Source organism: Gambusia affinis, linkage group LG09, assembly GCF_019740435.1.
Source record: "Gambusia affinis linkage group LG09, SWU_Gaff_1.0, whole genome shotgun sequence".
Taxonomy (NCBI): Eukaryota; Metazoa; Chordata; class Actinopteri; order Cyprinodontiformes; family Poeciliidae; genus Gambusia; species Gambusia affinis.
Window position 1 is genome coordinate 9,181,855 of NC_057876.1, and position 13,529 is coordinate 9,195,383.

Sequence of the window (13,529 nt, forward strand, 5' to 3'; positions counted from 1 at the left end):
AACACAAAGTGGCATATTACAGCCTTTAATCCAAGAGTGAGTAAAGAGTACAGGAGGTTTCCCATTTAAAAAAACGCTCCATGCCATTACAAACCATCCAGGAGTTCACAAAGGAGTCAGCTCACAGTGAAGGATAAATATGTTCTTACCTTCCTCTCTTCACCTCCTTTAAGAGCTCTAAAGAAAAAAGAAGAGAACAAAAAAAATCAAGATGTTAGTCTTTCTTCGACTCTTACGTTGATCAGCATCAACATAAACTGCACTCAAAGCTGACCTGAATATCTTAATAAAATCAAGTACTCTGCAAGTAAAAAACACTTTAAAGTTTTCACTTAAAAGTTGTTGTAGACAGAAATGCTTTGACAGGATCACAGTAGAAGATTAGATTCCATATGAATCATTCGATGGCTCAAATTAAATTACACAAATGACAAAATCTGAACAAAGTTAAGCCATGTTAATGTGAAACATTAAAAATATAGGTCCTGCTGGAGGAACTTTTGATAATGACATTCAGGAAAAAGGAATTATACCTTTTTGCCTTAGTGTTTTATCGTTTTTACTGAAGCTTAACATCATATTTAAATTACAATTGGAGGTGAAGATTAAAATATTTTCATCTCAAATGAAAGTGGAAAATCAGTTTGATTAACAAAACTGATTGAAAGGCTTCTTCTTGTCCCAATTATGGGCTTTACAAGAAAAGCCCACAAACTGTTTAATCCTCTGGAGTCTGTGCTGCTTGATTCAATCTAAACCAGAAATGTCACAACATTAACAACAATATGCTTCAGTAGAGAAGTTGTTACTGAAATTAACTACTTGGTATCAGAAAGGTGTTTATGAATGAAGACAACGCAAAACAGCTGTGAAAAGCCAAGCAACTTATTCAGGCTCATACAGCAGAGAGTCAGATGTCAGGCAATGTATTCCTGAATTGCTGGCAGACTTTTGGAAAGAAGGGAGTTAAATAAAGGTGTTAATACAAACAAGGCTAATCATGAATTTAAAGATTACTTAAGCTGTCATCTCCCGATACTTTGCTATAAAATAGTAAAACCTGGTTGAATAATGACTGCTCTCTCATTCAGTGACATTGTCTCTTTATAAATAATAACCACTCATGGTACAAAGGCTTAAAAGACAATGGTGATAAGTTTTAGTCCTTACAGAAAAATCAAGAGTGGTTCAGATCAGCATCGGCAAGTCAAATGTTTTCAAACACGAAGATCGGAAAGGTGCCATAAATGTCATACTAGTCCATCTCTGAACTCAACATCTCACTAGGATGACATAAGTCATGATTAGGATGATAAAAAATTGCAGGGAAAACTCAATCTAAAGTCCTTTGGAAAATGCAATTTATTACCAATTTAACACCGAAAATCAAAAAATTTAAAGGGGATTTATTCCTAATCTAATGTGTGTATTAAAATTTTTTTGTTCCACATTAAACTTTGAGCCACACATTGCACTTAGTTCTACAACAAAATTATCATCCAAATTTAAATGCAACACAAAGTTGTCACCAAGTTAAACCGCCCCTTATTGTTTCAGGCAGGAGTTTCTCAGCAAGCTACAAATGACACTTCCTGTGACAATAAGGAATGACTAACAGTTCCTGTCATTACCTGCTCAACCACTGAGGGCGCAGAGTTATAGAGGATGACAACAGAGCTGAAAAGGACAGAGAGGCAGAGGAAAGTATAGGCCTATATTTATGGAAGCCACAATTTGATGAGTCAAATGTTATGAGGAATATCAGGAATGTGTATGATTGCTGTCTTGTGGCTGTGTTTATTCTGGCTCAGAGATATGTGCGTGATTAAATCACTGTTTCTCGGAAGAAATTCGTTTTCCCCAGCTGACTCTGACCTGCGTTGGATCTGAATGTGAAAACGGCATGAGATCATTCTCCAACTCATTTCACGGATCGCTAATTTCAGTTGATGCATACTTGGCTTTCAGGCTGATGTTAGATAAAGTCAGAAATTTCACCGCAAAGAACTCCCCAATGGCACCGTAATCGACCCTGCACACATCACAAACAATTCAACCAGATCCCGACGGGCAAGTCGAGGACGCCTAAAAGTACGACCCTAATGTTTTCTTGGAGATGCTGCGTGATTCAATTTCTCTGCACCAAAGACCCTATAGTTTAAACCATAACCACAAAATGATTATTGGCACTGAAGAAAATGAGTTACTAAACTAAAACAGAGTATCTCTCATCGCCATGCAGCTGTTTTCCCATCTCGACATAAAACAACAGTGGACGTGAGCCAAGATGCAAATAAATAGAAAAACTGACAACAGTTCCTCTGTGAAAACAACATTTGCTTTGCTTTCAGCATAACAGCAATAGGTCGGGGTGAGATAAACAGGAAACCTGGGATTTATAGAAGAATCAGTGGTGCAAAAAAGACAGGAGGAAGACTGTGAAATGTTTACAAAAACTTGACTCCATAAGGAGATGAGAAATGGAGGAGGCAAACCACAGAGTGGAGCAAAAATAGAGCTGGTGTGAAGAACACTTATTAAGGTCAATCAAAACCATTTTACCATAAAGTGAAGATTAAAAAGAAGATATAAATTAAACAAGGACAGTTTCCTCTAACATTCCAGGAGTGGGATAAAAGAGGCATTTATTTAAGAAAAAAATTCAAGGGCTTTTAAATTTTTATGATCATTCATAGTTTATTTAACTCCAAAAATTAAACCAATTTCCCTCTCAGTCATTTAAAGGAGTTTGGTTGGTTAAGGCTGGAGACACAAGAAGAAACCAGTTGGTGACTGGATTAGGCCAATTTACAACTTGGTCTACTTATTGTAGATCTATGTATGTATTGTGCATTACCATGCAAAAAACAAACTAAAAGGTAATTTTGCCTTATATTAACATCCTCTGTGCTCTTTAGTTGAACTTTAGAGATGAATCGTACAAAATTGCTAGAAGCCTCGAATGCTGTAAATGATACCCTACAAGTCAGAACCACCAAATCTCAAACTACTCTGTACGGTTTGGGCTCTGCTGCTGTCTGGAGAGACTTGAAATACCCTGCAGCTGTTCTCTCAAACTAACTGATTAAAAAAAAAAAAGAAAAAAAAGGCATGTTGTAACAATTTAAAAGCAGAGTCTCCTGGCAGGCAACAATGAGGTGAACGAGATAACAAAGCTTTACTCCTATTACTTATGAAGGATCAAAAAAAAAAAAAAAGAAAATCAAAACGAGTCCCGCGGCAGCAGCAAGTTCAGCTTTATTACTTCGAAAGTCGATATCTTCTTTTGTATTGAAAGTGCTTCGGCCTTGAATGATTACATTTCATCTTTCTCTGAGACTAAAATCTTTTTTTCCCCCTATAATTAAGCTACTGATTAAACATTTTTGCATTCCTGACACTTTGTCAGAATTTCTGGCAAGACTTATGTGAGCAGGTATAAGTGCTGCCCGTAGGAGGCCTATTCAGTACTGATTAAAAGATTTCATTGTTTTAGTCCGAGGAAAGTTTCCTTTCTCCTGACATTTTGAAGTTCAGACAACTGACTCCTTTGAATAGAAGTTGTTTCTATTAGAAAAAGGCGACTGGAGTACATCCATCCAAATTCGTATACATGTGTTTTATTTGCTACCTTATAGACTTACAGCTGTTTTAGGTTTTTTGTCACATTTGAATATTTTACAGTATAAGATATATTAAGAAAAGAGTGTGAAAACCTGCGTAAATACAAAATGCAGTGCTCAAATTATTTAATTTAACTGGAACAAGCTATTCAAACCAATTCATTTAAAACATTACCTTTCCCTTGTTAAATCAAGAATAATAATTTTTTTTAAAGAAATCACTTAATATAACCTGTCTGAATCATGCATTAAATGTAATTAGGTAACATTTTTTTGATTCAGTTTCATCCAAGCCTGATTACTGCCTGACCTGTACAATCAGGAAATCTCTTTAATCAGCCGTGTCCAGCTCCAGTTCTCCAGGGTCGGTTTTCTGCAGGGTTTGGATGAGTCTCTGCTCCAATACAGCTCAGTCAAACAGCTGAATTATTTCCTTTGCATATTACCTAGCTCTGCATAGACCTGCTAATGAGTCATTCATTTGATTCAGGTTTGTTTTATCAGGGCAGCATTTAAGACATGAAGGTCACCAGCCCTTGTGGACAGACTTTGGGCACCGCCGTCTTAAATAGAAGTTTTCAAACAGCATTTAATATGCCTTGATCTAAAGAAATTCAAGAACAGATGAGAAACTAAGTCTCTGACATCTGGATACAAAGTTATTTATCAGACTTAAGTACTGAAGCAAACCAAAGCGATGTGTGAGTTTGTGGTTTGAAGAAAGAAAAAAAAATCCAGTTTGGAATGTTTATGGAATGCTTGTTGAAATTAAAAGTTTCTGTAAATATGTAGATGTGTAAACAAAGAAAGCTTTGATTAGGGTTATCAAACTAATCAAAGAGCTCATCAATGGCTGATTCTGGAGGTCGCAACTGAAACTAGAAGATCTAAACTACTTCACTTGCCTTAAAGTCCTTCTTCCTGATTCAACAATAAGACTGAGATTGAGTAAAAATGGCAACCATTGAAGAGTTCTAGAGAGAAAAGCACAGCTGGCCAAAAACGAACAGGAAGAGCCGTCTCACAGTTGCCAAAATCATCTTATGATATTCAGGACTTTGAGGAAAATAATATGTGGACTGATGAGACAAACATGGAACATTCTGGAATCACCTCACATCTGGTAAAAAGAAGAGAATTTCAGGAAAAGAGCCAACCGTCAAACATGGTGGTGGCAGTGTAATGCTCTGGGGCTGCTTTAGCACACAGACAACTTGCTGCAATTGATGGAACCTGTTTTCCAACAGACATCCTGAAGGACAATTATCCAGCTATTATTTTGTGACCTTACGAGGATAATAACCCAAAACACATAAAAACACTTTAAAAGCTTAGCGCTTTTAGGGTGGAAAAATGATTGTCTGAACTTAAATCCAATTGAGATTTGGTGGGATGACTTTAAAACAGGCTGTTAATAGTCGAAAACCCTCCAATTAAATTTTTATGTAGGGTCATGTTGGTTTGGAAAGCTTTTATCCAACTAATTTATGAACCTCGAAAACAGATTTTCTATGAATTAAGGTAATGTTCGTCTGAAAATATATATTTTTTAATTATCTGAAACTCTTAAGGGCAACTCAAAACTGGAACATTACATTTGTAAAAAGGCAAATAATTTGTCACAGCATTGTTTGGAAAGTCACAGAAAAGCCTTTGAAAAAAATGTATTTGATCATTTGGCTACAAGTTACAAAGAAAACTTCAAAAAACATCAAAAGTTAAAAGCACCTCAGGAAAGAATTTGTTTCGTCAAGATTGGACTGGAAATTAAAAGTACAACGCACTGTTGAAATACAACTAAAGCTGTACCTAAACCTTGGAGAAATGGATAGTGGACTGAAATGACAATGTGTCTTGCAAACAGTCCGGGAACAATTTCAAAGGTCTTGATGGGATCTAATTTTGTCTAAATGAAAATGAAGGAGGCCATACGCTCTGTGGCGGTTTCTGCTGCTGTGTGCATGAGATAAAATTAGCACTTAGTTGCATCATGAGCTTCCAGACGACCTACCTGCTGAGGGTGAGAGTGAGGGAGTCTGTTGCTGCTCTAATCTTGTTTTGTGCTTCCACGTGGGTCATATCCTCGGCATTGGCGTCACAGATGGAGACCACCCAGTCGCCCACCCCGACTCCGGCCTGAGCTGCCTTTCCACCCGGTGTAAGCTGGAGGAAAACAACAATTCAGTTCGAGAGGGTTATCAGAGCAGGTATAACAGGAAATTACAGTGATCACTCAGGGGAATAAAAACAAAAAACTGCTTGGATGAAGAAAAAGGTGGAGCTTTTGTGGCTGCAAAGATCACGCTGTTGATTACAATATAATTAACTTGTAAAATGAACATAATATACAAGAAAAAAAAACTACTTAAAATGAAAGTCATACAACATTTTCAAAAAAAAATTTAATGCTTCCTTTTCATATTTCAGAACTAGTAAGACCCAGATTATAGCTTAAATGCTTTTAACAGCTTGTTAAATGTTTTCTTACCCTTAACTGCAGATAAACTAACTACTTAAAATGTTTCCACAGGATTCCTCTTCAAAAAGTCTAAACTTTCACTTTATCGCAGCTCATCATTGCAAGAACATTTTATGGTGTTTTTTTTTTTTTACTATACTGAAAATAAAAATGTTTGGGTTATTGTACAGTTAATATGTATTAATAAAAAGATTATTTAAAGTACAAAATGAATTATATTGATAATATTAGCAAGTGAAATTCCCTAAAACAATGATAATGCATGACGACATCTTTAATATTTCTTCAGCAGTGACTTAAAGATGGAAAGTTATTGTATAGGAGAAAAAATTATGGCATGAATTGTGATTTATGTTGGTAATAATATGCTTTAAATGACAATGTTTAAAAACGTTAAAAAACAGAATATATCATTGGGATTTTTTCTTTTGTAATTTGAAATGTAACAATCTTCCCCCAGACAAACATCCATTGATGTCAATATTTTAGACGTGATTAAATGCAGTTATTTGTGGTCAAATTGCACTACTTAGTTTAACTGGTTCACTGAAGCAACTGATTTAATAAAAAGGTTTCATTGGTGAAACAGTATTTATGTTTGTGAAGCTATAACTGTAATGGCAGATGTATTGCCTCTCCCCACAGTAAATTTTCATAAACTGTCCACAAATATTAATAAATTGCTTAATGTAAGCCATAAGTTGCAGTTTTAAAGCTAAACTTTTAGACAGTGTGAAACTAATAGGAGCATTTTTGACCAAGGACGTCCTTCATAAACACATCTGCTGCCATAATGGAGCAAGATAGCATGTGTTTAGCATTCCAACTGTCAAACAAACCTTGAAACAACCTTAGTAATTTAGAGAAGAGTTGTACATCTAATGTTTCCATCCATCATACTGAGCAATCAGAGGCAGAAATGCATGTTTTGAGGTTGGAAAAATCTGACATAACATTCCTTTGGCTTCATCAGGTCTAAACAACAGAAACTGTCCATCCAAACCACAGTGTAGGAAGTCTCTAACATTTCCTATAGCAACATTATACTACTGTACCCCTAACCTCATACCTGAACACACAAACAATCACTCTCAGTTGACACTGTTGTAATCTCTGACACCTAATAATTACCTCGAGGAGCCTGTTTGTCTGTTTCACTCAGCACTACCAGGAACAGCCATTATAAGGTCACCATGATGTCATTAGTCGACAGCTTGTGATTTACTGCAGATGTAACTGGTGACTGTAGGATAAATGTTTGACAGCTGTAGACGAGGCCCAGATGTTACCATTAGTCATACCATTAGCTGGAACGATCCGTCCACCTCTTCTCAGTCTGACAGGTAAGCTGCTGACTGACAAAGCAATGACATCATCCTCTCCCTCTGTCATTGAGGCTGTGAGAGAATTAGTCAGTGCTGAAGTCAAGCATAGAGTTATGTTACAACAAGACACAAAGCAATGAACACGTACAACCCGGCCTCCCATGTCCTCTACCCCCTCTAATACACAGATCAGAGATGCTACGCTGTGAATAGCAAGGGCTTAGTCCGCTTACCCATGCAGCTTAATGAAATCTGAGACCTGTGTCAAATACTAAGATAACTAGAGGAAAAGCGTGCAGCATCAGATAAGTAAGCAGGAGCGAGGATTTCTGGCAAACAGAACCCCCATTAGGATTACTCTCAAATGCCACGGATCCCTGCAAATGTTAGTTCATCAAAAGCTCAGAGGATTCAGCCGTTCGATCAATAGTTTCCTGTCATGTTTGGCTCAGCTAATCACACTTGCTGCTTTGATTGGGAACATGAAACATGAACGGTTGCACAAGAGCAGAGAAGACGCCATAAAAACGATAACGTCTCTGCTCATAAAAAAAAGTACATAAATAAGTACTTGGCTCTTGACGGATAAAAACAAAACTGCAGCCGAGCTTAGAACACAGATCAAAACCTAAATGTGGAAATGTCTTGGCTGATGCTCACGCAGCAGGCAAATGCAGTTCTTATAAGACTTTTCACATCAGTCTGAACGGCACAATTCTGATCTTTTCAACCAAAGAAATAATTATAATGACACATGCCACTTTCATATGTGGTTCTAAATCAGATTTGTATTCGATTAATTTCAAACTGTCTAAAGTCGCATTTTATCTGACTTTTATGTCATTGATGTGAGGTGTGCATCATAATTCTGCCCCAGAACAAGCCAGACGCGGCATATGACGTAAACAGTGGCGAAAAAGGACAGAAGTCTCTGTCAGTGGAGTGCATTACATCACAATCCCACCACTCCTCCTCTGACTACGCATACAAACAGATTTTGCAACAGAAGTTGCAGTCAATATCCGCAGAGGCCATAGCTACTGGTTGAGCTTTTAAGTTAGCTACCCTTGTGTTTTGTGACAATAATGTCGGCTCTGAATAACTCAAAGCCAATCCGTAGAGGGTGGCATCTATTATTACTTCTGTAAACAGTGTGACAAGCTGTGTGACATCTACGTTCTTCTTCAGTGCATGCGGGTCGCTTTGGGGTTAAAAAATGTTCAACCAGGATTCTGATTTCAAAGATCTCTTTAATCGTCATGGATTTGCTCTTGCTGGAAGCAATTAAAGGCACTTTTGTTTCAATTTTACAAATGAGTTTAACATTTTAAACATTCTTGTAAGGCGAAAAATAACAGGAGACCCAGATACATGACTTGTAGCCTCCCCTTCACATGGCAGGCTATTCAATCAGGATCCCCACAGAGATAAATGCAGCCCTGCCTCCATTATTCAGACCTTACTTGACACCGTTTGGACACACTTCTCAAAGCCGTTTTTCATTGTGCATTTCAGAAAAGCTTTTAATGGGTATTGGATTCAGACAGACCCATACTCAAAATTATGATCACAAAAATATTAAACTTCTTGCGTCTATAACCAAAAATGTCTTAATCACTAGCAGTGCTGCTGATGAGCAGCTTTACTACAGATGCTAAAAGGAAGTGACTTGTAGGTCCCAGATGTTGCAAAATTGGAGTAAAGGATCAGCAAGCACAGCACAGGAGACCTACACAGTAATAAGGAAGAAGAAGAAATCTTCTATTTGGGAGGAAATTTGTGTCCAAATTGTCCCATTAAGTAGGTTTTTAAAAAAGATTTCTAAACAGTCATGACTGCAGAACCACTAAGACTTCCCATCATACTGAATATTACTTATAATTAATCAAGAGTAAGCATAACCAGTAAAATGAAACCTCTTCTCCACTGGTCACTTATATTAAATCCTATTTTTCAACAGGTATACAGGAGAAAAACATTTTACATTAGTATCCAACTGCTATCCCAATTAGTTCAAGTTTGTTAGATTGGTGACCACACTCCAGTCCTGGTCCCTGTACAGTAGTTCACCTAATGTCTGATTTTAAATTAAATGTTTTATGACTTACCTATAGAAAAAAATATTATGGAAAATATATAATGAAATAAGGCAACACATTAAAATAGAAAAGAGGAACTCAGTAGCCAGATGCAACTCTTATAATTGAGTTCTCTCTCAAGGCGGCAGTGGTGGAGCTAAATTCACCTACATTATTTAGACACACAATCCAATTTTTTTTTTTTTTTATAAAGAAAAATAAATAAATACAAGGAGTTCAGCAAGGCATATTTTTACACCTTGTTCATATAAAACATTCTTAGGGGAACAGTATGAACTTAACTCTCTGCTGACTTGTCAAGCATCTATGAGCTGCAATAACTTTGCTGTACATTCAAAATACCTACAGCTGACACAGATTTAAACTTTGGAAAGAAGTATAACAGATGTGTTTTACTCCAGTTTATTATACCCATATCATCAGAATTTCACAGTTAATTATGTTAACCATCTGTACAATGTTTATTTTATGTATTTAGGAGACCACTGCATTAGATACCTCCAGCTGGCTCTCCTTCAGGAGTGTCGATATGTATATATATATTGAGGTAAATGAAAAAGTAAAAGCACTATATAAGAGCACCTATTATTACCATCCAAATGTACAGTAAAAAAAACAACAACAACAACAAAAAAAAACTTTTTCAGCCTTCAGATTGTGTATTCCATTAATTTGTATGAATTTATTAGTCATGTTGATGGACGCAGACACCTGTGTTTCTGGCTCAGGTTCAGAGTGCAGCTGCTCCCTCCCTTCAGAAGCCAGCAGTCAAAGTTGCTGCGTTCAGACCTTTCGGTTGGTAAGGGGCGGACAGAAACCTAATACCTGCCTCGTCCTCCGTGCAGCAGTCAATACAGGGAAGGACACTGGAAAACATGCACTTTCTATTGCCATACACTCTACTGTACCTCACAAAACCAGGGATTTCTCGTGGTTGTTGAGATAGATTGCAAAGATGATGTCTACACAGACTTTTCATTCAGCAACTGTGAACTTCGCTTGGACAGGAGGGAATATTACTTTAGTTGTTTAACATCGGCGAAGCTTATAGAGTTGGTGAATCCGCGTCTCAGTGGATCTAAATGGTTTGACTAACAGTTCACGGCCGGTTTCAAAGCCTTCTGGCAGAGTGCAGCAGCAGAACCGTTTTGGTGTACTATCAAATTTCAAAGCTTGAGCCAACCTTTCAGGATGCATCATGCTAAATTCACCTTTGAAGTACATTCCTTGAGGCGAGCAAAGCCTCATACTTATTCTCAGCTCGTTTTGGTTAATAATGCACCAAGGTTTATCAAACAGCTGGTGATATACAGGCTGGGTAGCTATGTACCATCGCAATTTTATTCTTTCCATGGCTATTTGGGGGCTAAGAGACCGTCTGTCCTTACATCATTCGCGGCACAGCTGATGCAAAGCCATAAATATCACTCTGAGAAATAGAAAACCAAACCTGCAAGTATGCAATCTCCCCCTGTGCCCCCCATAATGACTGCAGAGGAACACCTCCCCCCAACTCACCTTAAAACGCAACACGTATGTCGGACATATCCGACAACAATGGAGGCCTCTGAGACCAATGCATGTTACAAAATGAATTATTATTGCCCTCTAACAAGGCCTCCTTTCTCTCAGCTTTTGCAAGTGTGAGAAAAAGAGCATGCTGATAATGAAGCAACAGATGGCCTTCAAGTTAAGACAGAATCCCAGGGAAACAGAATCATAAGACTTAATGACAGCTGTAGACGTGGACTGGGGAGGCATTTTAACATCTCTCCGCCCGTTTATTGCTGTGACATCATTGGCAATTTTCTCCAAAACTTTGAAGTCAGCGGGGTGGCATGTGCTTGTTGATAGAAACCAGATGGTGCTCACACGTTATGCGGGGTTATCATAATGTTTACTGAATTGCGATGGCATGGGATCTGGAGCAGAAATGTGGTAAAACTTCTCTAATCAGAAGGGATAGATTTAACTGAAACAGCTTCACTTTCTACACTTTCATGCCGATTCTCTTCATATGGAAAACTCTAATACATGCAATGAGAGATAAAGTAATGTAAATGTCTTCATTTCTAAAGTCACAAAAGTTTCTGAAAATTTGCAAGAAAAAGAAAGAGGAAAAGAAAATGGATGAGGGACAAAAGTTATTCGAGGAGTGGATTAAATTGGGTGCATTAAATTTCTCACATCAAAAGAGAGTTTCAGAAACAATCCAGTTTCTGAGATAACATAATTGTCAGTAAGAGCTGAAAATTATGTCGTTATTAAAAAGTAATGAAGTTCACTTTCAAACATTGCCATAAACTAAAATATTGTGGGACATTGTGGACTGCAATTAAACAAGAAAGAAAGATTCAACAAGCAATATAAAATCTACTAAATCCCATTTGCAGTAATGTTTAGAAGTGAATAGATGTTTCAGCAGAAACGTAATCTTCTCCATCTTGTCAAAATCTTGTCAAAATGCCTTAATAATGGAGACTGCTCAGACTGCCTGATGATAGGCCATGTGTTTGTCTCCTTTGCTGAACTTATGAGCCTCTCTTTATCATTGTTATTTCTATTGATTAATAACATTTTGTACCGGTTTGACTACATTGCCTCTTTTCTTCATAACATAACCATCACATTTGAATTTTAGCATAGAATAGATTATAATTACTGTAATTATAAGTTTTGCTAATTGTTAGTTAATATACTTTAGGTCTATAAATTATGAATACATACTTTTAATCACAAAACAGAATAAAGAAGGGGTTGTATTGCTTTATCATCATTTTTATAGTTTAAAAAAAAGATCTAAACACCGGACTGGTTGGCAATGTAACTGGTCAAGATAGACAAACAAATACACACACACACGTGCAGCAGGTGTGTGTGTGTATATAAACACACTCACTCCTCAATTATAGGGCAATTATAGGGTCAAATTTGCAATGGTGGATCCGTGGTTAGCACTGCTGCCTTACAACCTGAAGGTCTCAGGTTTGAACCCTGACTGAGGTTTTTCTGTATGAAAATAAACAGGTGAAAGGTCAACAGAATATGTGGATATAGACATTTGATGGCTAGAAATGACAGAACTTGAAAGACAAAAATAAATCTGTTGAAGGAAGTTGGAGTACCTGGAGAGAATCCATGCATGTATTGATAGAATATGCAAACTCCAGTCAGAAAGACCTCAAAAGCCAGGATTCAAACCCAGAAACGTCTTACTGGAAGACAACAGTGCTAGCCACTCCACCACTTTGTAGCAGATGCTTTAAAAAGAATTTTCACTGTTGTGAAATCTGTACTTGATTTTTTTTTTTTTTTTTAAAGGGAATTAATGTCTTAAAAATATTTTCAAAATCAAGTCTCAGACCGATGTGAACCTAATTTTGAATATCATCTCCTCTTGTGAACGGATTGGATAGTTATGACTGTATAACATTGTTTTCTCAGCGTCTGACATGCAAACTTATTAACTTCCAGAAAAATGGGGAGGCACATTGCCAGTGAATTCCTGCGAATACTAAGTAATGCTTAATTCTCCATTCTTATTAAAAACAAACCCCTGATGAACAACATCCGGCTTCACTATCAAGAAAATTACTTGTCCGTTACTGGTGTCACAAGGTGTCCTTAAAGAACTTTTTAGTTACATTTGGCACCAGAATTAAACAAAACCTTATTGCTTAGCAATAAATTCCAGGACAGGGATTGTTCATTCACATCTGGAGACGGCAGTTTGCAGTTTAACAGAAATAAAAACCTTCTGCTTTCATTGGAAAAGCTGTCACTCCAGTCAGTCAAACGTGGTGCACGTTTTTACAGCTGATGGATGAGAACCCGTCCTGCTAAGCTCAAAATCCCCGCTTTCCTTTTCCATTCGCATTCACTTAAAAATTATGGTCTTCATTCCTCTGATCTCACTTGGAGACAATTCCTTTGAGACTGGGGGAGTTCGTCATATGGATGGGAGAAGTGAGTGGTGAAGACAGATGCAGAGGGGAGACAACAG

General features: G+C 37.2%; 1 protein-coding gene across 2 annotated transcripts in view; it reads right to left on the bottom strand.

The window, feature by feature from the left end:
- Nucleotides 1–13,529, bottom strand: part of pdlim7 (PDZ and LIM domain 7) — a 37,303-nt gene that overhangs the window by 17,335 nt on the left and 6,439 nt on the right. For both annotated transcript variants that reach the window (XM_044127929.1, XM_044127930.1), the window contains exons 3-4: nt 5,635–5,786; nt 150–177 (exon numbers count right to left, since the gene is read on the bottom strand). In XM_044127929.1, coding sequence (XP_043983864.1) covers nt 150–177; nt 5,635–5,786 — 180 coding nt within the window. The remainder of the gene's footprint in view (nt 1–149; nt 178–5,634; nt 5,787–13,529) is intronic.